The sequence below is a fragment of the Sminthopsis crassicaudata genome, chromosome 6 (assembly GCF_048593235.1).
Source record: "Sminthopsis crassicaudata isolate SCR6 chromosome 6, ASM4859323v1, whole genome shotgun sequence".
Classification (NCBI taxonomy): Eukaryota; Metazoa; Chordata; class Mammalia; order Dasyuromorphia; family Dasyuridae; genus Sminthopsis; species Sminthopsis crassicaudata.
The window spans coordinates 251,315,884-251,340,838 of record NC_133622.1 but is presented as its reverse complement, the minus strand read 5'-3'; the positions used below and the strand labels follow the sequence as shown (position 1 = coordinate 251,340,838).

At 52.7% G+C, this 24,955-nt stretch overlaps 1 protein-coding gene and 1 long non-coding RNA gene across 2 annotated transcripts; both read right to left on the bottom strand.

Moving 5' to 3' along the window:
* Nucleotides 1-338: 338 nt before the first annotated feature.
* SF3B2 (splicing factor 3b subunit 2) lies at nt 339-16,918 on the bottom strand. The gene is made up of 21 exons (XM_074272725.1): nt 16,694-16,918; nt 13,242-13,288; nt 13,035-13,115; nt 9,563-9,829; nt 8,292-8,373; nt 8,080-8,180; nt 6,140-6,236; nt 5,819-5,910; nt 5,416-5,640; nt 5,166-5,303; nt 4,997-5,077; nt 4,686-4,913; nt 3,139-3,288; nt 2,553-2,642; nt 2,362-2,469; nt 2,104-2,211; nt 1,634-1,776; nt 1,445-1,546; nt 929-1,028; nt 667-852; nt 339-566 (listed from the first exon to the last, which is right to left on the bottom strand). The coding sequence occupies exons 1-21, from the start codon at nt 16,848-16,850 to the stop codon at nt 495-497; spliced, it is 2,655 nt and encodes an 884-aa protein (XP_074128826.1). The 5' UTR covers nt 16,851-16,918; the 3' UTR covers nt 339-494.
* Nucleotides 16,919-21,771: 4,853 nt separating this feature from the next.
* On the bottom strand, nt 21,772-24,880 carry LOC141546131 (uncharacterized). Its single transcript, XR_012483245.1, has 2 exons — nt 22,656-24,880; nt 21,772-22,278 (listed from the first exon to the last, which is right to left on the bottom strand). It is a non-coding gene; the product is annotated as an uncharacterized LOC141546131 (long non-coding RNA).
* Nucleotides 24,881-24,955: the final 75 nt, after the last annotated feature.

Below are 24,955 nucleotides of genomic sequence, written 5' to 3'. Positions count from 1 at the left end.
GCACCAAAGGCCCACCTCATCCACCCCCCATTACTGGCAGTTGGCCTACTTGTCTCTCAAGGTTTGTGTACCCCAGAACCAGGACAGAGGCCTTCTATGGAGCCCCAGGCAGCTCACTAATCGAGCCAGACACACACATGTCATTTTCCAGGCCAGCTCTGGCATCCTTCTGCCCCCCCCCCCCCCGAAAAAGCTGCCAGGAGGACCCTGGCTCCAAGGAGATCTGCTCTCCATCAGGACTGGCCCGCCCAGGCCTGGGCCCACCACTCTTAGCTGGCCTGCTGGCCTTCCTCCTCAGAGGAGAAGGTCCAGATGAGGGAGCTGAAGCAAGGCCCATCGATCCATCCTCTCCCAGGGAGGGAAGAGCTTTATTTACAAAACAGGTCTGAAATAAGAACATGGGAATGAACAAGAGTTCTTGGAATCTTGAGGGCTCGGGGCCCAGGAACCAAAGGCAGGGTCCAGCTAGGGACAAGGAGCCGATGTCTTCAGGGTTAGAACTTGAATTCTTTGTATTTCTTGCTCCCTCCACGGCTGTCTTGGGGCTGAGCCTTCCGTTTCTTTTGCTACAAGGGAGGAAGAGGAAGCAGTTTAACCCAGGCCTGGCCCAGTGCCTATCCCCACCACCCGAGGGCGCAGGTACCTGCCCCAAAGACTCATTCCTACCTTCTGCTTGGCAGCGTGCTCGGCCACCATGTCACTGAAGTCTTCCTTCTCCACCTGGGCCTGCTGCTCCCGCACGTGCTCCTCGTACTTCTGGGTCATCGCCATGGGATCCAGCTCCAACTCCTCCGGGGCCAGGGCTACTTCCACCCCTTGAAGTTCAGGGGCCGGGCCCTTGCGGCTCATCACCTGCAGAGGCCAGGCCGTCAAAAACCAGGTCACCTCAAGCCAGAGCCCAGCTCCCCACCAGGCTCTAAGTGCTTACCGTGGACATATCATAAATATGCGTGGAACCCATCATGGCACCTCCCACGCTGGCTGTTCTCTTCTCAGGCAGCACAGTAAACAGCTGGGGTGTCTCACTACTGCAGGGAGGATGGGGGAAGGGGTGTTCAGCCCAAGAAGTACCCTTGGCCAGAAGAAAGTGACCAGGGACCCCAAGTTGCACACACAGACCCTGCTCCCTGGCAGGGAAAGGTGTGGGGCCCTGTGACAAGCAACGTCCCAGGGGCTGGCTTCAAGTTTACCCCTAGAAGGTGTGAAGGCCTTCTAGCCTGCGGCTGAAAGTTACAAAGACTGGCCCAGGCCCCAACATCTGGCTCAGATCCCCAATTCTAAACTTAGGGACCAGGAACACAGCCCGCTCCAATCCAATGAGAGGCAGCTGGGGGTGCCCAGGGCTCAGGGGACTGAGAGCCCAGTGCTCTAGGCTCTCTCTAAACTGGCTCTAATTCCTGGGCCACCCACCAAACCGCCCAGCCCCATGGGGACGGCAGCTCACCCATCCATGGCCTCTTCAATCTTCTTCTTCCTTAGTTCGATCAGTTCAGGTGTCTCCATCCCGGCAGGGACTGATGAGAAGCCCCCTGGGGTGATGAGACCACTGAGGAAAGGGACAAGGAACAGCAGCATGAGCAGGGAGGCCAAGAGAGCAGACCCCGAGGGCTCGCCCGCACCTCAGCTCCCCTACCTGTCTGCAGGGGTGATGAAGCCCGTTTCATCAGGTTTGTCTTCATCGCTCTCTTCCTCCTCTTCCTCTTCAGATGATTCCTCATCAGAAGGCTCCAGCTCTCCCCACGGCGTCCGGTCAATCTCTTCTTCCTCCGTCTTAGTCTAAAACAGAGACCAAGGAAGCTCAGAAGAGCTAAGGAACATTCTGCGCCGTCTTGGGCCAGCCACAGACAAGCACAGCTACCTATGACAAGGGGGAGAAACACCTGGACCAGGAAGGCTCCCTCTGGGGGCATCACGGCTAAAAGCACTTGAAAAAGGAAGACTTTGGAACAGCAAAACAACCCCAGAGGCCACTTTTGTCTGTCCAATGATGGGAAGACAGCTGCTGACCAATGGAAACCCCCACCCTCAGGAAGTCTAGAGGAAACATGGGCCAGTCCGTTTGGAGAGGGGCTCGATGGCCAACGTCCCGGGGTTTGCCCGTACCTGGAATTCTGCTGCGTTCGTGCCAAACACATCTCCATAGAGCGGTTTCCCGGTCTCATCCACAGGAGGTTTGCCCCAGCCCCCGGCGTGGTAGCCAAATGAACAGCTCTGAGGGAGGGAGAGAGGAGGGGAGGAGGTCATTCAGGCCCCTCTCCTGGCTGAGGTACGTGCCAGAAGGCTGTTAGAGCTCTCCCCACTAGCAAACAGGGCCCAGGGTGCCTGTAAATATCAAAGGAAGAAGGGGAGCACGTGACGCACCTCGGGAATGGGCGAGTTCAGCCCGGGGATCTTCAGGTTTGGGTAGGAAGGGGGAGGCCCATACCGCTGCATCGCGATCAGCCACGGGGGAGGCACTTTGTGGGCATTCTGAGGAGGAGAGACAGCAGTGAGTGAGCAGCCACCCTCCACCCCCCACTCCCCAGCCCTTCCCTCATTTCTCCAGCACTCACTGGTCCAACCGGCATCCCCAAGGAAATCCTCAATTCATCAGACAAATCCCCCGGCTTCTTTTCCTTCAACCGAGTCTCAAACTCTTTGCCCTGAGGGAAAAGAAGAGAGTTTCAGGACCCCCCCCCCAGCACGCCAGCTCCGAGGCATTCGCTGGAGGGAGATCGTGGGAAAGAGAAGGAGAACTGACTATCTTTATCAGAGACAGGGTTCCATTGAAGGGGAAGTGGACGAAACAGGGCTGGCTGGTTTTATTTACAGATCATAATCACGAATCATTTCTGTTCTTGTCTACAGAAAAGAAAGGAAAGGAGATGGACCAAGGCCAAGGACCAAAGATGATTGTCAACTATATTCCAAGGGCCAGAGCGAACTTGAATTACCTTTCTCTCACTCCCAAATCTGATGTTTGTTCTACAAAAACCTACCTCCCGAATCCAGTTCCCAGACCACAGGCTAAAATATCGTCCCCCTCCAATGGAAAATCTGTCCCCCCTTCCTAAGGAAGACTCCCCACAAAGATCTGGAGGGAGGGCTCCTGGGCTGAGGTCCTGAAGCCTTCCCAGGGTCCCTCCTAAGCCCGCGCACCTCGTAGTAAAGGTCCCCGTGAATGGTCAGCTTGGGCTTGGTCTGCCACTTGAAGAAGGCGTCGTGCAGCTTCTGGTAGTCAATGTCAATCTTGCCCATCTTGGGGCGAACCTTCTCTCGCATTTTTGACTTCATGGTCTTCTGTTCTTCCTATTGGGCAACAAGTCAGAAGTCAAGGGAGCTCCGGAATGGCCTTCCCCAGCCTGGCTCTTCCCCGTGAATTGGTCAATAAACATTAATTAAGCATCTATCATGTGCCCAGCACCAGGTTCGACTCTGTGGCAACCGAGAGAGACAAAGGAAACGCCCTCACGGAGCTCACACAATGCCACAAAGAGCCAGGCTCAAATAAGACCTAAATGAGACCTACTGGATGCAATCAGCAGAGAAAAAAGCCTTAGCACTAAGGATCAGGGAAGGCTTCCTGTAGGAGGTGGGTCCTTAGGAAGCTGGAGATAGAGATGAGCAGGGAGAAACTGTCTGGAGCCAAGAGGAGTGTCCCATGGGAGGATCTGGAGGCCCCAGATGGGGGAGATGATCAGAGAAGGGGGCAGTGGGGGAGGACCACATGGTCAGAGCCTCCCATGACCGCAGGGTCAGAGAAGGGGTAGATGAGAGAGGAGTAACCACCAAGAGAAATTCCAGATCTTGTGGGGAATGGGAAAAAAGAGGGAGGGGTCATGATGACCAGTGGGGCCTTCAGCATGCATAAGGATTTCTCCCAGAATTACCCATGCATGTGCATTGTAAGTAAAAAGCTTTAATTGGAAAAAAAAAAATGGCTAAAAAGTCTGATCAAAAACAAGAAGTATTCTACAAATAGACTTTCAAAGGGCAGCAGGGGGTCAGCAGAGAGGAAGAGGCAGTAAAAGCAGAGGGAAGGATCCTCCGCATCGAGGTGGCCCCCAAATCACCGAGAGCTAAGGGGGTCACGGTAATGTAGCACACACAGGGAGGAGAGAGGAGCACCAGGACAGAGCCAGAGTGGGGGTGGGAGGTGCAGTCAGGACTGGGCCCAAAAACTCAGAAGGAAGTCCAGCCACTGGAACACAACTGGCCCAAACCCTTTCTGCCTCCACAAGCCATTGGAGAAAGGCCCCAAATCAATCATCTTCAGCAACGAGGCTTTGGGGTGGTTCAGAGCACATGAGGGGAAAGAGATTGGGATGAGGAAAGTGGGCAGCCTTCTCCAGACTTCCCAGGGAGGTCTTATTTAGCCCCAAGCCTGGGTTTGCCTGCCAGGGGACAACACATTTGCAAGTGAGGTGGTCCTGGGCACCCTCCAAAATGAAGGAGAAGAGAAGCGAAAAGCAGAGCCCCCCTCCTTTTTTTTTCTTGAGGCTGGGGTTAAGTGACTTGCCCAGGGTCACATAGCTAGGAAGTGTTCAGTGTCTGAGACCAGATTTGATCTCAGGTCCTCCTGAATTCAAGGCTGGTGCTCTATCCACTGCGCCACCTAGCTGCCCCAGAGCCCCTTTCTTAAAGACAAATCCGGGTGGTCTCTGGGGCCCGGGAGGCCCTCCTGCAGCAAGGGACACGGCCCTCACCTTCTCCTGCAGAGCCTCCCGCATCTCCTGAATCCCTGTCCGCTTGATGAAGTCTGGCAGTTCAAAGGGTGGCTTTTCAATTCCCCGCTTGCCCTGCAGGTATTTGCGCTTAAAGCACCAGTGGCGTGGGACTGGCACCGAGTTCCTCGTGGCCTTCAGGTGCACCAAGAGCTTGGGGTCCTGGGCTGTCACGTCATGCATTTCCACCACGTCCGGCCGGGCCACCAACTGGAAGGTACACGCAGGCAGGACAAATTAGTCTCCGAGCATCTGGACCCAGGACCCTCCCCGGCCCAACACCCCAGGCTCACCTGTTTCAGTTCTGCCACAGTAAAACGATTCATCCTGCGCAATTTTTTCTTGGAGAGTTTGGGAGCCTCAGGCTTCTTCTCCTAGAGCAGAGGGAGCCATGGGCCTGAGGCTGCTGTGCTGCCCCTCCCATCCCCCGGTCATCCGCACCAGGCCGTCCCACCCCCTGACCTGCTCGTCATCACTGCTGTCATCATCGCTGTCCTTGTGCTCCTCCTCAAAGCCCTTCTTCTTGGGGATGGCCGAGTTCTCCAGCTTGTCCAGCTTCTCTGGCTCCTTCTCCTTCTCTTTCTTCACGTCATCAGTCAGCTGTTGGGTCAAGCAGACAAGAGACTTCTCTGAGCCCAGAGCACATGTGCCCCTGCCACTTCCCTCTTCCACCAGCCCCAGCTTTCTCAGTGGCAAGACCCTGGTCCTATACCTTGAAAGCTTCAAAAATCCTTTTGAAGAAGATGAAGTTGGGCTCATAGATCTCCGGCTCCTCAGTCACATACTCGATCTCCACTGTGGCCGCGGGGGAGTCCGCGCCTCGAGGACGTGAAGCCTCTTTCTCACGGCTGCCTGGACTCCCAGCAGTGGCGGCCCGGTTCGATGCCGAACGCTGGGGCTTCTTCTTCTTCTTGCGGTTCCGGCGCTTTCGGTTTTTCTACGGCAGATGGAAGCCGAATCAACCACGGCCTCAGTCCTTCCCAACACTGTTCAAAGACCTGACCCTCTCTCCCCCACCCCTTCCATGGGACCTGAGGCCCCCCCCCGGCCAACCCTGTCCCCCAAGTCTGCTGCCCCCCCCGGAGTTGAGCTGAGCAGCCCTCCCCCAATCCTACCTCCTTCTTGGATAAGGACGCGGTGTCCTCCTCAGTCTCCGAAGCTGAGACCCCAAGGGATGATCTTGCATCAGTTTCCATGTCCTCTTCATCTACGAGCCAGAAAGCAAAGCTTCCCCATTCTGGTTTTCCACAGTTACTGCCCCCTGCTAGCTGAGAAACGGCCCCTCCCTGCTTCCCTTCTCTGCCTCCGGACCGTCCCGGCTTGGCAGCAGAGACTGACCTATTAACAATGGTCCGTCTCTAAACTATGACATGAAGAGCTGCTGGGAAGACAGCCCGAGGCCAGCTCGCTTCTCTCTGGGGCCCAGCAACACTCACCATGCACCGAGATCAGCTCTTCCTGCCGAATCTCCTTCAGCTGCAGGATCTTCTCCAAGGCCTGGGGGATCTTGGGACCCACGCTAGGATCATCCGTCTGCCAAAGACACTCAGTGAGGGGGGTGACTTTTGGAGAAAAATCCCACAAAACTGATCTGTCCCAGGTTGGCCAGCCCAGCATCTGAAGGCCCTTCCCAACTCTGACTGGGCTGAGTGACCCTTTCTCAAAAGGCCGACATCAAGCCCTTCCTCTCAGCGCCCCCAATAACACTGACTCAGGTCCCACTGACAGCAGTAACTCTTACAAATGAAGATACGAGACTTCTCTTGCCAAGAATGACTCGGTCAGGGATGGAAGGAGACAATCTGATCCTCACCTTCTCCACCCCCAGCCCCGTCTTCGGCATTTACCTGAGCTTATGTGCCACCATTTTATTCATGTTCTCATTCTTCCTAACTTCCTTAACCACAAAACATCATACCCAGAACAGAACCAGCACATTAACCAACGTTTACTGCAAGGAATGCACTATTCTATTCAATCTGGGAGTCTCGGGCCCATTTGGGTTTCCTGTCTCATGCTGGTCCATTATGTCCCATGATTCCCAAACAGCAGTTTTAGAAGGACCCTCAGAGGTCAACAAGCCCACGCAGGAATTCGTGTCCAATAGCCCTGCCAAGTGACCATCCAACCAGGGCCAGGAAACCATCAGTGGCAGAGAGCTTCCAAGAGGGCCCATTCTCCTTTGGGACAGCTTGGCCAGATTTCCCCTTATATCAGCCCTCAAATGGCCTCTCCACAATTTTCACCCCTTGCTCCCAAGTTCTCTCTGAAGCCAAATTAAAGAACCCTGAAGTTCTTCACAACAGCCTTCAAATACTTGAAAATAGCCACCACATCTTCCCTAGCCTTCTGTAAAGTTCAATATACTCAATTCCTTCAACTCATCCAAGGTTCATTAAAAAAAAGAAGAGAGGGGGCAGCTAGGTGGCGCAGTGGATAGAGCACCAGCCCTGAAGTCAGGATGACCTGAGTTCAAATCTGGCCTCAGACATTTAACACTTCCTAGCTGTGTGACCCTGGGCAAGTCACTTAACCCCAATTGCCTAAGCAAAAAAAGAAAAAAAAAAAAAAAAAAGAAAAGAAATGAAAAAGAAGAGAGAAAAAAGAAAGAGAATGCTCAACCTGAAAACTGGTCTCCAAGCAGAAGCAATAATCTATTACTAGATAAGCAAGTCCCGGTTACTCAAATCCCGAAATCCTCATTAAGAATGGCCAGTTTTCCAGCCTCTGTGTTCCAGTTTAGCCAAGATAACAATAAGAAACAATATTACTTATTGGAAAGCAGTAGAAAACTGACACAATAATGTGCTGCTGGGCAACTGTGAAATCGTTGAGTTTTTCTTGAAAGCAACATGGAATTATCCGCCTCCCCCCTTTCCCCCGGTCACTAAACTTTGCTATTTATGCCTTTGACCCTGAAATTCTCCTGGTAAACATATTTCCTAAAGAGATCAAAGGAAAAGGATCCATCTGGGAAACTTTTTTGTTACACTTTTTTTTTGTTGGCATAAAGAAGAACACTTTAATTACAGAATTGCCAAACAAGCTGTGGCAATGTCCTAAGAAATGATAAAAGTGATACTTTCAGAGAACTATGTAGAAAATATCTACCTGGAGAAAATCCCATAATTAAGAAAACAAACCCCAAAACTTTGCAATACTTAAGACGTCTGACCAATTGTGTGATTAACCAAGATTCTAGAGGCTGGTGATGAAGCATACTACCCACCTAATGTAGAAACATGGGAGATTAAAAGGGCAGAATTAAATTTACATTTTTTGGCCAAAGCCAACGTGGAAATTTATTTTGCTTGATTTTTCTTGGAGGGGAAAAATGCCAGTTTTCTCTCCATGCATCAGAAGCTCCAAATCTTACCTCTCTGTTTTCCTCTCCTGGGGGAGGTGGGGGGCCCCGAGGACGGGGGCCTGGAGCCCCAATGGGAACACCAGGAGGTGGGGGACCCACAGGAGCTGCAACTGAGGAAAAGAAATCCAATGTTAGAAGAAAAAAACAACCCACTCACCTTTGGAGAAATACCTGTCCCCCATGTCCACTTCCCCACGGACTCCTCTCCTCCAAGGTCTTACCTCGAGTAGCCATCGGGGGCCGAGGAACCGCGGAACCCATCTTGGCCATCTCTTGCTGCTGCTGTTCCAATAAGGCAGCTGCCTGCAGGAGGAAAGGATCAGCAAAGACAAAGTTTGAAAAATACAAAGCTTTGGAAATTCTGACCAATGTAATGACTACTGTCAATCCCCGAGGCTTGAGCCCATGCCCTGTTCCTCATGCACACAAGGTGGCAATTTGTTTGGTCTTACTCTGTTTTATTTTTCAATGAAGGGAAATGAGAGGGAGAAAAAACAAAAAAACAAACAAAAAAAAAAAAAACAGCAAATCCTAATTAGTTGGAAAAGCAAAATAAGAATGGCATTAATGACACTCGTTTGGCAGGGACACTAGAAGGCCCATTTCTTCTTTCCAGCACCCCTGTCACGGGACACAAGTAAGAGCAAGCTCCCCTGGACCCTAGGCCTATGCTCTATCCAAGAATTATCCTCCACCCCCAAACCACAATCTCTAGGGAATCTGCTACTCAAGTAAAAGAAAGCCATAATTTATACTTTGTTGCCACAACTTCGCATTTCCTTACATTGCTATGAAATTCATTTTTATCTTAATAAATTCCCCGAGGGCAGGAAATGCCTTTTTTCTTCTCTTCCACCTCAAGCCCACCCCCAAAACCTGGGCACCCACTCTTTGGTGCGGTGATTCTAAGTCCTAATTAAATGGGCCTCTGATTCACATCTTCAACAGGAAGTGGGTATGAATGAGCAGAGCTCACAATCCAAGAGCGTATACCAGCTTCTAAAGCACGTCATCCACATTATCTTATTCAATCTTCAAATAGCGGCCTGGTAGTCTGCTTAAGCCTGCTGCTGATTTGTTTGCATTTTATAGCAAAGCAAAGGCAGGGCTCATTGTCTTGTAATCAATGTCATGTTGCTGCATGGGCCATTCCCTAATCAGAGGGCTGGACATCACTCTGGTCACTATATTTCAATATAATCTGGTTTCCTTTTTAATCCCATGTCTTTTCTTCATGCATTTAAAACCCCATTGAGAATCTCATAGGATGCCCTGAGTCTGATTTCTTCAAACCTTCTCAAATCACCTAATGTGTCTGGAATGAGTAAGTGCAGAAGAAGGCCTGGGCCAAGGGCAACAACATGGGAAAAGGGTTTCTGGGAAAGCAGAAGCCTGCCTCCCTGCCTGGGCTCAAGCATCTTGAAGAGACCAGACAAGCCCTGGCTGACGAGGCCGTGTCCGGAGCCAATGCTCCCACGCTGCACAAACCTACCTGCTTCTCCCGCACCATCTTGGCCCTTTCTTCCTGTTGCATCAGCAAGGCGGCCTGCTGCTGGGCCAGCTTCAGCCGATCCTCCTCCGACAGGGCCACGGGGTCACCTACTCGCATGGGAGGTGGGGGGCCCAAATTCGGTGGATGTGGTCCTACTCCCATGGGGAAACCAAGTCCTAGACCTGGTGGCGGTGGAGGTGGCGGCGGCGGCGGTGGCTGAAGTGGGGGGAGGCCCATAGGGGGAGGAGGCAAGGGGATTCCAGAGAGCTACAGAAGGAAAAAAACACTGGGTAAGTGGAAGTGCAGGAAGCACGGGAGCTTTTGAGAGCCATTAAGGGGCCTGACAAGTCAAGATGATCATCATCACCATCACTATCATCATAGGGCATTTTATTTTTTAATACTGAAACATAACACTTATAATCTATATAACCAAAGCTCCTGGGGGATAACTTTTGAGTTATTCCTTGGTATCTCTCAATAAGTTCTCTCTCAATAACTTTTGAGCATGTAAAGAAGTCCTAGGCCCAGAACGTTTGAACTGCCCAAGTCAGGAAATGGCCCATTCCCAAAGCACTTTAAGAGTTCCATCCTGGTTCCCCAATTGTTAAATGGTCAAAAGATAACAAACAGAAAATTTCAGATGAAATAAAAGCCATCTATAGTTATGTGAAAAAATACTCTAAATCACTACTGATTAGAGAATGCTCATTAAAACACCTCTGAGGCACCACTTCACACCTCTCAGATTGGCTAAGATGACAGGAAAAGATGACGAAGGATGCTGGAGGGGATGTGGGAAAACTGGGACACTGATACATTGTTGTGGAGTTGTGAAATGATCCAACCACTTTGTAGAGCAATTTGGAACTCTGCCCAAAGGGGTATAAAACTGTACATATCCTTTGACCCAGCAAGGTCATTACTGGGTCTGTATCCCAAGGAAATCAAAAAGAAGGGAAAAGGACCCATGTGTGCAAAAATGTTTGTAGCTGCTCTTTTTGTGGTAGCAAAGAATTGGAAAATGAATATCTACTCATACGAACAAGCTGTGGCACACGAAGGTGATGGAATATTATTGTCCTATAAAAAGTGATGGATGAGCTGATTTTTAAAAAGACCTGGAGGGGCAGCTAGGTGGTGCAGTGGATAGAGCATCAGCCTTGAATTCAGGAGGACCCGAGTTCAAATCTGGTCTCAGACACTTAACACGTCCTAGCTGTGTGACCCTGGGCAAGTCACTTAACCCCAGCCTCAAAAAAAAAAAGAAAAAGAAAAAGAAAAAGAAAAAAAAAGACCTGGAGAGATTTACAGGAACATCCGGATGCTAAGTGAAACAAGAACCTGGAATACAGTGTACACAGTAACAGCAAGAATGTGCCATGATCAACCAGGAAGCTACACTAACATCTCCTAGGCTCCTCTGCCCTCGTCTCTCCTCTTCACCTTCCACTTAAGAGAAAGTCAGAGAATTGGCTGGGCCCAGCCTGGCCCCAAGGCATCCCTTCAGCTTCTGGCTGATCCTCCCACAGGACACTCCTCTCTGCGGCACAGCTGGGCACCCCAAGGCCTTCATGGGGAGAGCTACTGCCACCTCCTTCTCAAATTCTAGCTGCCTCCCTCAGCAGGTCTGGTCTTGAAGGGCAAGGATCGTTTTGATGATTTTGCCCTTTTTTTCTCCCTATGGCTGGGCAGCGTCTGGCACAAGCAACTCCTTTGAAAGTGACCAAGGAAAGGCCGAACCTTTGTGGGCTGGGTGCGGAGGCCCTGGGGCACTGCCCTAGATTCTGCTACTGCCAGTGTGACCCTGCATAAGTCAGTCTGTTTCTGTCTCCGTCTTCGCCCCTCTCTCCCTCCCTCCTTCCCCCAGCTCAGGTCTGTGTTCTCTCTAACGTCCCTTCTTGCAGCAGCCCACGATCCTGTATCACATATCCCCCCACATCCATCCCTGGAAGACCAGAGACCCCAGTTTCCCAGGGTCTCACCCAGGCAGGGCCCACAGGCTGGCTTCACTGAGAGGGTCTTAGCAGGCCGAGTGTGGCCTTAGACTTTCCTCAGTCCCTGCTGAAGGTCACTCAGAACGAGGCCATCGGTATCCGTGGGGACTAAGGAAACTGCCAGTCTGAGGTGTTCTGAAATACAGCTGCCAAGGTGCCCCCTCAAAAGCCCCCCATGTCTCCCCAAACCCGGCACTCTCATTAGGCTGCCCTTTGAAGGTTGGTAAAATGAAAGAGCCAAGTCCTTCTAAGCCCTGGTTCCCCTCACCCACAATCAAACATAAAAACTAAGGAGGCCTGCAGTCGCCACTGGGGTTACAGAACCAGCAATGTTCCCATCAGGAAGCCCAGATTCTTCTGAACATCCAAGTACAGAAAGATTAAACAGATGCCCCAGAGAAGCTATTTGGGAGGGAAGGGAGAGGCTTGGACACACTGAGCTTGCCACTCTGGGTGCTGGGCTTCAAGGTCAGGAGAGGCTGGCACTAGTTCAGAAGTCCAGGAGTCGCCTCACAGAGATGGAAATGGAGGAGAGTCGCTCACCAAGAGCATGCTGGAGGCCTTGGCAAGCAGCCACAGGCAGGGAATGGGATCTGAAGGCCCAAGGCCTAACAGGAGCAGCAGTTGGACATCAAGGGAAGCGCCCAAGGAAATCTCAGCCAGGTCAAATTCTACAGAAAGGCCAGACTGTGGGGTCAGATGAGGCCTCTAAGAGACCACCGGTCACTCTGGAGAGTGCAGTCCAGCCTTCTGACCCACAGGGCTCCCCCGCCTCCAATTCAGCAAGGCTAGGTTCCTCCCCCCAAATCTCTCCTACAAGATGATGATCTGATTTAGGCTACCAGAATGTTTCACCCCAGCACTCCCTCATCAACCCCCCAGGGGAATCTAAATTTTTTTTTTTTTTTTTTGAGGCTGGGGTTAAGTGACTTGCTCAGGGTCACACAGCTAGGTGTTAAGTGTCTGAGACCAGATTTAAACTCGGCATCTCCTGAATTCAAGGCTGGTGCTCTATCCACTGCGCCACCTAGCTGCCCCACTGGGGAGTCTAAATGAACCTAACTAATCTAGTCCCCTCAACTGACAAATGTGGAAACCGTGGCTTACCCAAGACAAGAACCAGGAAGGGAGCCTGGTCTTTGGACTCCCAGACCACAAAACCCCAGGGTGCTGCTGGACAAGGGCTGTCGATTTCCCTCCAAATCCTATCTTTCAGGTACTCAACAAGGTGGGTGTTGTTTTTTAACTGAACTGAAAACCTGGGCAACTTGAAGGAAGTCAGCTCCCCCATCTGGTTTCCGGGTCTCACCACAAAATCAGAGGGATGGACTTAGGGATCCTTCAGACCCCTTCCCACCCGTCTGGCCCACAGCTATTGTCTGCAGGGAAGCTTTCTTCCTATTTCTCCCCTCTCCTTCCTTCCAGCTCAGCCCAAGCTGGTTCATAGCCCAAGGCTCGGAGCTTTCTCAACTCACCTGTGCTGCCATGGGGGGAGGGGGCGCAGTTTTGTCTCCATCCTCGCCTCTCAAAACTGGCCGATTCAGCACAACGCCCGTCTGGGGGTGGAGAAGGCAAGGAGAGGACAGATCAGACCCCAAAGTTGTAAGCCGACCTCCTCACCTGCCCTCCCTCAGCCCAACCATCCATCTCAGTGACCCCATACTCCTAAGCCCACCACTGACCTGCCGGGTGTAGGTTTGCAGACGCTCCACCAACTCCTCTCGGCTTCCTGGGGGGGGGGGGGGGGGGGGAAGGGGAGAGAAATAAGTCAATTCAAATTGAAAAGAAAAACATCTTCCTAAACAACCCTTTGTGCAAGGTTAACAGGCTCAACCCAGACTGTCGAGACTTTAGAATGATACCGCTCTCCTCAGAGTTTCCACGGGAGTAAATGAAGATACCAAATGTCCTCAAATAACAGGATGTGCTAAGTAAAAAAAAAGAGATCGGGGCAGTGTTGGAGGAGATGTGGAGGAAGAACTTGAAGGACTTGGCTCCAGATTGCCCTGGGACCACTTGCAATGAAAACCCAACTGATGATGGCCATGTCCAGCCTCCATGCATTTGCATCTGTATCCTGCAGGATCCTCAGGTTCCACTCCCCCTCGGAGCCTTCCTGAATTCAGTAGCTAAATGTGTTCTCCTTCTCCTTACTTGCAGTACATGGCTGAATCCTTCCTCCCTGCCTTAGGTTACACTCACCTGTGCGGCTACACCTGGGCAAGAAAGACCCATTCCAGGCCACCCCCTGTTCAGAAGCAGAGGGGCAGTCAGGAGCTCCAGACCTAAGGAGGACCCCAGCAGCCACCGCCATGATTACCACCTGAGCCACCCTCAGGAGTAATTACCACAAGAACCTACGTGACAAGTCTGTGCTACAAATTCATCAATAAACAATCAATCAGACCATCATCATCAAGTAAACTTGCGTTGTGAACCTTCCAAGTTCGGTCCTCTGGGGCCAAAGGGGCTAATAATTCCCCTTCTAAGGACGGCTCCTCCTTCCACAGACTTTATCTGCATAGACTCCAAGGCCTGGCCCTTCCCAGCTCCTGTGGCCACTCCGGCTGGGCTTCTCAACAGGGATCCCAGCTATCCTCTTGCCTGCCAGAGACAAAGCTCCTCACCAGCCCAGTGCTGAAAGCAAGCCTTGCCTCCAAGTCACACTGGTTTTCCAGGCTGCCACATCACAGAGTTGGTAGTGCTGTAAAGAGACGCTGGTAGGGACAATGTGGCACAGGGTACGCCTGAATTACTGCTATTTCCTCCCTTACCATCACCATTAAACGATCCAGTAAAACCCTGGGTAAAGCTGGTTTTTTTAATCCAAGGCGCTAACGCGCCTCCCCATCTGTCCAGATGCATGGCTCAGGATCACGCTCTTCCAGCACTGCAGCTTTTGACCCCAACCATACTGAAAGTCATAGGGTCCCATCTGACCAGGATTGCTCTCCACTGAATTTCCTCTCTTGGATTGAGCCCATTGTTCTGGCTTGCCATCATCTCTAGTTCCCATCATTCAATAGTTTAGCTCTTCCTTCCAACAATGTCACCTGCAAATTGGCACCATGTCATCGGTGCCTGATCCCTGTCAGTGATCAGAAGTACAAGCAGCCAAGCTCTAGACTCGGGTGCCAGGTGACTCAGAACCGTTCTAGAAGCCTCAAAACTGGCTGACCAGCTCCAAAGCCATCTGACTGGATTCGTTTAGTAGACCGTCCTCCACTTTAGCCCCAATAACTGGCCACATTTTGTCGAATGCCTTGCTAAAACCAATGAAACTGTATATAACCTGTACCACATTGATTGCTGCCATGGGGAAGAGTTAGGGAAGGGCCGGAAGAAAAAAAATGAAAATCAAAATCTTACAAAATATCAAAAACTAGCAAAAAAAATTAAAAAATGAAATCAATGTTAAAGTAACCTATTACTGATGATACTCCTATCATCTGCCAATCCAATAACTATCCAGATAGGGTCAGTCTGGCATGATTCCTTTTCTAAAATTCATGCAGGAGTTTGGCTCAGAATTGCCTCTCTGTGCAGCCTCCATTCTCTTCCCTTCTCCAAAATCCTTCCAAGATCCCCTCCAGGATTCCCTTCAGGAATTATATTCAACTGGATTTTCAACCCGCCAGGCCTGGTGAGCGGAACAGCTGGGCCCTCTCTTACAACATCCTTACCCTTCTGGAGTCAAGGCAAGCTTTAAGCCATTGTTGCCCCTTGGCAGAGAAAACGGAAGCAAACTCCAGAGTTAATTCTGCCCGTCTCCCTCCTGTCATCTCCAATATCACTTAAAGCTCGCCACTGTCCTGAGCTCGTCTCCCCGGCCCCGTGGGCTTCGAGGCTAGGGCCCCTGAGCTGCCTTGCCTCTCTTCTGCATTGTCCAGAGTCAGGGGTGAGGCTCCTTCCAGCTCCTTCTCTTGGCGCCCAGCGGTCCATCTCCAGGGCAAGCCCAGCACCAGAATCTGTTCTCAGACCAGAGGGCCCAGCAGGCCGGCCCCAGATTTCCCTGCCACCTCACACCTACACATTCCAAGACAAAGCGGTCCCCTCCTCCTAAGCGTATCTCACCGCCTGCCCCCCCACAATTGGGAACCTCCTCGTCACTTAAGACCCTGACCCAGAAGCAAAGTGCCCCTTGTCAGCACCTGTTTTGGAAGGGTCGTATGGAATTTCTCTGGTTTTTGGACAAAGGAGGGCTCTCCTCTGCGCCTGCCCATCTGTCCCCACTGAGCCACTCCCAGATGCATGGCTCGGGGTCATGCTCTTCCAGCACTGCCAACCACACTGAAAGGTGAACCACAGTGATAGGCTGCTTTTGGGTCTGGGAGGGGGCTGCGACCATTACTCTGACCCTTGACCCGGGTATTTGCTCCTGTGCCCTCGGGAGCAGCACCATCAGGTGGGGGAGTTTCCTCACTGGCAAGTTCTGACATCAGAGCCCCCACTCGGGTGCCCGTGCACAAACGTCACATCCATCCCGGAGCACCAACTGCACCTCCTCAGTTTTGCCTCTGAAGGTCTGAAGGTGTTTGTGGTTGATCCAGTTATCGGGGTGGAACCATCATCCATCTGTTAACCCCCATCTACTTCCAAACACCCCATTCCTTTAGGGGGTTGCATCACCCTTGTGAGTCACCAGGTTCCCCATCCTCCCCTGTGCCCCCAACCCCAAGTCCTGTGGGTTCTCCTCCCACAACATCGCCCTCAAGGAGCCCTTAGCGGATTTGAGGGGGAGAAGCAGAGAGTTCCCCCGCTGAGGGGGGTAAGCCACACACACCTATGTGTGTATGTGTCAAGGGAGGAGACAGGAGCCCCTGGGAAGGAGAGGGGAAGGAAACCCCCTCCCGGGACTGGGGGAAGGGGGTGGGAGGAGAGAAGGACACTCCCCCCGAGGCCTGGGAAGTGGGGGAAGAAGGCCGAGGCGGTGGGGAAAGGAGGAGCAGCACGGCGGGTCCTGGGGGCCTCAGCTCTTCCCACACGGCCCCGGGAGAAGAAACGAGGCTCCAGCCCCTCCCTCACTGCCCCTACAGTCCCCGGGCCCCTCTTGCCCCTCCCCCCGTTCTCTCCCCCTCCCTCAGGGCCCCTCGGGCCCCGGGCCTCCTCCCGGGCCTCGGCGGCGGCGCCTCACCTTGAATCGGGGCTCCAATCTCCGCCAGCTTGGTCTGTAGCTCAGACGTGCCCCAGGCGCCGTAGGGGGCCGGCGGCGGAGGCGGCGGCGGGGGGGGCGGCGGCGGCGGCGGTAGCTGAAGCTCTCCTTTAGGTGGCTCAGGATGTTCCGCCGCCATCTTAGCGGCAAGAAGGCGCGCGACCCAGGGGACGGAGGAGCCCCAGGCTACCGGAACTTCCGGCGTCGACCAATAGAAGCCGGGCCTCAGGGCAGCGGGCAGCCAATAGAAATAGAGAGGGGGAGGGCGGCTTCATGGAGCTCGTCGGGAAGCGTAGTCTAGCGTTCCTGGGAACTCTGCCAGGCGCACGCAGAAAGGCGGCTGTTTGGTTGCTGAGCCTTCTGGGAGTTGTGGTTCGGAAACCAGAGTTGGCGAGGACGGGCATCCTTGAGCCGCCTCCGAGTTAAGCCGCTGCAAAGGAACGGCCCCGCTCCCCCATGGGAAATGTAGTTCCGTCCCCAAGAGCGACTGTAGTCCTGCTGCGCTTAGAGGCAGTGGGGAGCTAGCGAGCGCTGCTCCCCTGTGCCCAGCATCCGGGTCCCATCGAGCCCCGAGGGGCTTAAGAAAATCTGGGCCCTGTCAGCAGCCTGGCTCGGGAGGGAGCGCGGCAATCGCCAGCCGTAGCTCCGGACAGGAGCTGAGTGCGGCAACTCCCCTTTCTTTGGAGAAGTGGGGGGCCACGTGTGCTGCAAATTAGAATCGCGGAACCCCAGAGCCAGAGCTGGACGTACCGCGGATCGCCAAAGCGACCAATTCACAGACTCCCCACCGGGCGTCCAGGAGCAAGGCTTTATTGTGGGGCCCGGGCCGAGTGCCTACAGAGCGCCCTCCACAAACCAGGGGAGGACCAGGGGAGGACCAGGGGAGGACCAGGGGAGGGTGGGCCCCCCTCCGTCCCCCTCCCAGGAGCCTCCCAGGGAACTTGTGCGCGTGCGCGTCAGCGTCGGCCAGGTTAGAGAGGATCGCAGCGAGGGAGCCCTGGAAACTGACATGGATCGCTTGAGCTCATGAAGGGATACTGTAACTGCGGCGCTGCTACAATATAGCGGCAAATGTCATTTTGTTAAAGCAAGGAATTCTGCAGGGCCAGTTTGTCCCCCGCCCCATAGAAGGAGACAGCGGTTCTCCGTTGGAACCACTTAGACACTGGGGTGCAGCCAGGGACAGTATTTTGCTAGGATCCCTTCACCATCACGTGTCACCCCCTCCTTTGAAGACATGAAGGTTCAGTGTTAGGTTCACACCAGCTTCAGACACTCACTGAGCGAGTCGCTTCACCCAGGTTTGCCTCAGTCTCCTAATCTGTAAAATGTGAACAACATCGGCCGCGGCCTGGCGGAGGGGGGGAGGGGGGTGCAGGATTGTTAGGATGGAAGGATCTTACTCGTAAAAAAAGTGCCGTGTGCAATGGCGTCCTGCGGCTCTGATGTTAGTAATGTGCCTCTAGACTAGTAGAAGTGATTAAATTCAAAGCTTCTTAAGTTTCTTCCGGTTAAGTCTTTAGCTTTTTTTTTTTTTTTTTTTTTTTTCTGAGGCTGGGGTTAAGTGACTTGCCCAGGGTCACACAGCTAAGAAGTGTTAAGTATCTGAGATCACACCTGAACTCAGGTCCTCCTGAATTCAGGGCTGGTGCTCTATCCACTGCGCCACCTAGCTGCCCCCTGGCTAAGTCTTTATCAACAGTTAATCGTTCCGGGCAGCTAGGGGGTGCACGGATAGAGTACCAGCCCTGAAGTCAGGAGAACCTGAGTTCAAATCTGCCCTCAGACATTCCCTGGCTGTGTGACCTTAGGCAAGTCACTTCACCCCAATCGCCTCCGCAAAAAAAAAAAAAAATAAATAAAAATAGTAATCAATAAAGCCAGAATTTAGCTCAGGACCCAGCAAAAAGTAGGTACTTAATAAATGCCCACTGATTAATGACTAGGAGTATCATCTGCACCCCTGCTCTATTAGTCACTAACAGATATGCTGGGGGGAAGAAATATTTATTCACTCATCTCCCTGGGGAGGGGAGGCTATTTGGGTGCAAAGCCCTGGACCCAGGTTCACTGCACCCTGGCTTCTCAGGGCTTCCATGCCCCCCAACTCACCTGCAAGCCTGACCCCGTCACCATGCTGAACGCCCCTCCGGGGATTACCTTTGGCCACAGAGGCTGAGGAGGACAAAGCACTCGGGACAGAAACCAACATCCCCAGCCCTTTGCTTCAAGGCAGGGTTAGAGGGTGGATATGGGTAAAAGAGGGTATGGGGAGGAGTCTCCCCTCTCATTGGCTCCAGTTTTAGGCTCCTTTCAAGAGCATCTCCAGTAGTTGAATGGGGCATGTGGAAATTATTCCCAGTTATGGAAGGAAAGGAGGGGAGAGGGAGGAAGGAAAAGAGGGAGGGAGGGAGGAAAGAAGGGAGGGAAGGAGAGAGGAAGGAAAGTGAGATAAGGAAGAGGAAAACAGGAGGGAGGGAGGAGGGAGGGAGCTTACTTCCAATGCTGAGTGTAGAACTTTGGGGCACACCTCTTCTGCTTGGGCACTCTCATGCCATCCGCACAGACTGCTGGAGCAAATGAGCTCACATAGATGACCTGCTTTTCAAACCCCAGAACACCCCAGAAATGTCAGTTCTTAGCAAACAGATAAGGAAACTGAGGCCAGAAAAGAGCAGCGGCTTCCCCCAGCCCACATGGACAGCGCAGTGTCTCTGGACGGGCAGCCACAAGTGCAGCTTCCTGACCCCTCTTGGTGGGAGGTCCCTGGAGAGATGCCCAAGGTAGGCAGCAGAGGGAGGGCAGCAAGAGCTGATTCACTGATGGTCTGTGGGGAGCTGTCTGAGCCCGCCCCACTCTTCCTGGGCCAGACATATTCAAGAACTGAAAGGAGATAGGGCCAAAGCCAGACCCTCCAGGGAGAGAAGTGAGGAGCAGACATTGAGACGGGCTCTGTTCTGGTCTGGCCTGGCCCCCCGCAGAGCCCAGCTCCGGCGCATACCCTTCTAGCCCCACCCAGGCCTTGCCCGAGAGGGCCCTAGAACAATGCCCCTTCTCTTCTCCCCGGGCCCTGCCTGGCTTTGCTCTGGGCCTCCACATACCAGCCACTGCCTTATTTAGGTAAGATCAGTGAGACCTGGAAGAGACCTCAGGCATAGTCTAGCCCAAGCCCCTCACTTTTACAGATGGGGAAACTGAGGACAGAGAAGTGAGGTTGCCAGCCACGGTTATCCCAGCAGTAAGCGCAGACATGGCAGAGGCCAGAACCCAGACCCAAGGCCCTCGCTACTATGCCAGACTTCAGTTTGAGTGCGCTGAGAGGGTCCCATGAGTCCCATTAGGCGTTTCTCTTAATGACCCAACATATGCCTACCTACAACTCCCTCCAGATTGCTCATGGGAGCGGTCGCCTCCAGCTGCTTCCCTCCCGGCTCTGAGGCCAGGCCTTGAATGCCAGTGCAATGGGACGGGTGCTGAGTTTGCAGCACCAGCTGACCTCTGAGATGTCTTCCTACTCTAAATCCCATGCTCTCATCCCTTAGGTAGGGCTTTCCCCTGGTGGGGGGGGGGTGGTGGTTCTCAGGGCTGAGATTTCAAAAGCTGGGGGAGGGAGAGAGGCAGAAAGGGGAGAAGCCAGACCTAAGGGAGACAGGGAGTCGACGCCTGGGCCTCTCCCTCGTTATCAAGGTGAGCTCAGGCCTAACCGGTTCCTTTCTTGAAGCTTTGTCCCCGCTCCCGGTAATCTAAGCCTCCCTGGCAGTCCAGATAGTAGGAGCAAAATATCCAGCCTAGGGCTGGAGAAACTGAGGTCTGGAAATAGAGTAAGGATTGGCCGAGGGAAAGAGCTGCCAGAGCCTGAGATATGGAGGGAACCCAAGAACTCCACATCATTCTCTCTTCCCTGCTAACTCCTCCATGATCCTAACAAAGAGTCCTCATGAAATGACACCATTGACTTGGCACCTCTGTGGGCATGGCCCGGATCCCCCCATCTCAGGGCCCTCGGTAGATAAAACTGTGCCTGGCCTCTAGTTCCAGGCTCTCTGCCCATACTAGGCAGGGCAGGAGAGAAAGACTGATAAAGCCAGGGATGGTGCCAGCCATTCAAGGGTAATGAAGGGCAGCTGTCCCCAACTTTGGGTCAACAGGCTCTCAGGGTGGGGGTGAGGCTGATCCCAAAGACCACAGCCAAGGCTGAGAAGCAGCCCCAAAGACCGGGAGAGAGCCAAGGCAAGGATACAGGACTGGGATCAAGGCGAGGCACCATTTCTGGAAGAGATGTTCAAGCTCCATTGGAGAAAGAGGAAGAAGAGAAGCTATGGGGTTGGAGACAAGGATTGTTGGGAATGGACCGACAGACTTGGAGTTTTCTGTGACATCTAGAATGGGACCAGAGCACCTGACAGAGTTCTGAGCAGGACAAAGTGAGCTGAAGATGCCTGAATTGGCCGGAGCTGTTTCCTAGCTGTGTGACCATGAGTCTCCTTGTTTTTGTTTTTTTTTACTTTTTGGCTAGGTAATGGGAATAAGTTACTTACCCAAAGTCACCAGCTAGTAAATGTCAAGGGTCTATGAGGTAGGATTTTAAGCTCAGATCCCCCTGAATCCAGGGCTGGTGTTCTAATTCATTGTACCACCTAACTGCCCCAATCATGAGCCTCTAGCAGCCTCAGTCACCTCCTCTGTAAAATGGGCATAATCGGAACCAGAAGTAACATAATGGAGTGTGAGAAAAGTGCTCTGTTCAAACATAGGATGGCAATGGTGGGGCTGCCCATCCCACACCCTCCTCACCATGTCCAAGCCCACACCAGAAACCATACCCCAGAGAACCTCAACAAGGGCCCACTCTCCTTCCCCGAAACAGTATTTCAGGAAAGCCTGCTCCATGCTTCACCCTATTCCCACTAACTGTACCCCTTTTCCTTCTTCTCACTTCCCTGGGCTCCATTTCAAAAACCCTGAAAACTCAAAATAGTCATTACTCCTGACTGGGTAGCAAGGAATCCACAAGTACTTATTTTCTAAACTATATTTTTATTTCAGCAAACATTTCCCAATCACATTAAAACATTTTAATAATCATTTCAAATGTTGGGTTCCAAATTCTCTTTCCTGTCCCCTCACCCCTCGAGAAGTCATTAAAAAACATTTTCCTATTAGTCTTGTTGCCTTAAAAAATTACACACAAAGAGAAAATTCTACTTCAATTTTCACTCAAGTCCATTTTTTCTGTGGGGGTAGAAAGCATTTTCAGTACGGGTCTTTGGAACTGTTTTAGATCACTGCATTGACCAGAGTAGCGAAGTGTTTCGGAATTCATGGAATGATGGTGCTGTTACTATGTACGCTGTTCTCCTGGTTCTGCTCACTTCACTCGGCATCAGTTCATGCAAGTCCAAGTTTTTCTGAAATCCATCTGTCATTTCTTATTAAGCGACAGTATTCCCTCACAATCATGGACCACAGCCTGCCCAGTTGGGGAATGATTGAACGTGAGTTGTCTGACCCTCGACAACTGTACCTGTGCCTCGGTTTCCTCATTTGTAAAATGGAGTTCAGAACACCTACTTTAGAGAATTATAAAGATCAGATAAGTTAATGTAAAATGCTTTCCAAACCTAAAATTGGCATAGAAATATTAACCACAGAGAAAGCAGCTAAGAGAGGGCCTGGACTCAGGAAGACTTCATTTCCTCTTGTACAAATCTTTGCCTCAGATACTTCCTAGCTAGGTGACCTTGGGCAAATCACCTCACCCTGTTTGCCTCAGTTCATCTGTAAAATGAGCTGAAAATGGCAAACCTCTACAGTATCTTTGCCACGAAAACCCCAAATGGGGCCATGAAGAGTTGTGCAGGACTCAAAACTGAACCACCACCACTACAGACATCATGCTGGAGAGAGTTGAGGTCACCAACATTTCTGTGCTTTTTATACCCACCCCTCTTAGGAACTTCCTGGATCCATGACACAATCCCTTGATAAGGGAGTCCAGGGCAGAGACACGAGGTGTCCCCCACTGAGGGAACCTGATGTGCATTCTCAAAAGGGTTACTTCTTTGTCAGAGACTAGAAAAAGGGAAAAGAAAATTGGGAACATTAAAGAGGCTTTGGGGGCATAAAGTAGAGGCGGAGTTCCTGAGAAATGGTCTCTCTACTGAAAGGGTAAATTGAGGCTCTTCGCCGTAAGGGCCTGAGGTGAGAGGTTAGCTGGGATGAGGCTTTGAGGGATGAGACAAACAATAGGAAAGAGCGAAAGGGTCCCCGATGCTGTTGGAGACCTGTAGAAGAGAGTGGAAGGAAAGCAGGCGGCCCTGGTCCTTTCTGTGTAAGACTACCAGGCCATCCCAGTGGCAGTGTGAACCTGGGCACGCACTCCACATGTGTGCCTGCCTAGTGAAAGCCGACTATAAAAATCTGTGCAAGTGAGCCTGTGGTGGGGGGAGGGGAAATGGGAAGGGAATCTCCAGGAGTTAGATGTCACTCTACTAAGACTCTTCTCCTGAATAGGCCAAAGTCTTTTTCTCCAGCAGAGTGCTAAGCTAGATCACTTCTAAAGTCGACTCACTGATATTCCCTGTATCCTTAGCTCCTTCCGGCTCTGACATTCCCTGTTCTAGGATTCCCAGCTCTGGCATTCCCTGTTCTGGGCCTCTTAGCTGTGAACATTCACTGTTCTGGGCCTGCCAGCTCTGACATTCTCTGTTCTAGGCCCCTCCCGGCTTGACAGTCTACATTGAGACTCCGGTGCTTGTCTCAGACAGTGGGACAAAGGCTGAACCACAGCAGCTCTCAGGTTCCTCTCCGATTTGCCCCTCTCAAGGTCCGACAGCCACCCCCTTCTCCAAATAGAACCCAGTTAATTTTGCTGCTTTCCCCTTTAGCCAGAACTCCCTGGCTCCATTCAGTCCCTTCTTCCCAGAGCAGGCCTCTTCCTGCCCCTCTCATCGATGACCACTGCCTGGCCTGCTACTCCTGGGCTTGGCTGGTGTGGTTGCACTTCGCCTCTCCAGCTTCATTTGCCATGACTACCCGCCAATCCATCCTCTGGTGCCTGCTATATACCAGGCGGGCACCAGGGGGCGCCAGTGTGCAGAGAGCACCCAGCAGGCCAGCAAGATGAGTTTTCCCCAGTTCAGATCTGAGCTCCCTGGACAAGTAGCTCAATCATCTTCCTCAGAAACACAGTGAGCTGCAGAAGAAAGTGGCCAGCCAGGACCTCTGCCAGGTCGGGAAGCATTGAGCAGGGCAGAACATGTGCCAAGCCCGAGAGGTCAAACCAAGTCTCCCCTCCCCCTTCGAGGAGCTCGATCTGGTGGGGGAAACGAATAAGCAAATGTGTCTGTACAACTCACCTGTGGGACTCGTAGCAAAGAACTAAGGGAAAGCAAATTCGGGGGCCCAGGGAAGCAGAGCAGGGAGAGCCTTGGAGGCGTGGGGGGCAGCCACAGAGAAGGCCCCAGGCTGACCCAAGAGGGGCTCGTGGCCCAGTGCTCCAGCCCAGTCTGGGCCTTTCCTCCGGGTCCCCAGCAAAGCTCCCTTCACCCCATCTTCCTCTCAAGGCCCCACTCTTAAATGGCTCTCTCCGTGCAACGTTTGCTGCCGCTCCCGCTTCTCCCAGCAGGCTGCCGAGCTGTCCTCCATACCAACTCCCCCTGTCTTGCACGGGGCCATTAGGGGGCATGTCGGGACCCACCCGAGTTTCTAGGGGTTGCTGAACCTCCCCTTACTCATCATAAGACTCTGTGGGGGCAGGCCATCCGTGCCTCCTCAGGAGTCCAGCACAGGGAGGGCCCCCGTTAGGCAATCACTATTTGGGGAACCCGACAAACTCTGAGCCGAGGCTCTGACATTTTGCGGTGGAGGCTGGGAGGACCCTCAACTGTGCCATTCTAGCTTCTGGGTTCTAGTCACCCCCAGCAGGAAAACTCAATGCGCCGCCCTTGAAGGTCCGGCTCAGTCTGGGTGTTGTAAGCGCCCTCCTCAGCCCAGGTTGTGCGTTCTGGGTCTTTAGGGCCCGGCTCGGAAGTTCTCCGCTGTCCGGTCCAGCTCCGCTCCGGACGGGCTGAGGGCGCGCTCACTGAGGCTGCTCCGAGGTCCTTGCCAGCGCGGCCATCCTCTGGGCTAGTTCAGCTCTGAAATTCTAGGACATCGCCTCGCCAGCGTTTGCCCGTCCCCCTCCCCCCCCCCTTTCATCCTCCTGCCTCCCCTTCTCCAGTGTCCTCTCCTCCCTCCCTCCTC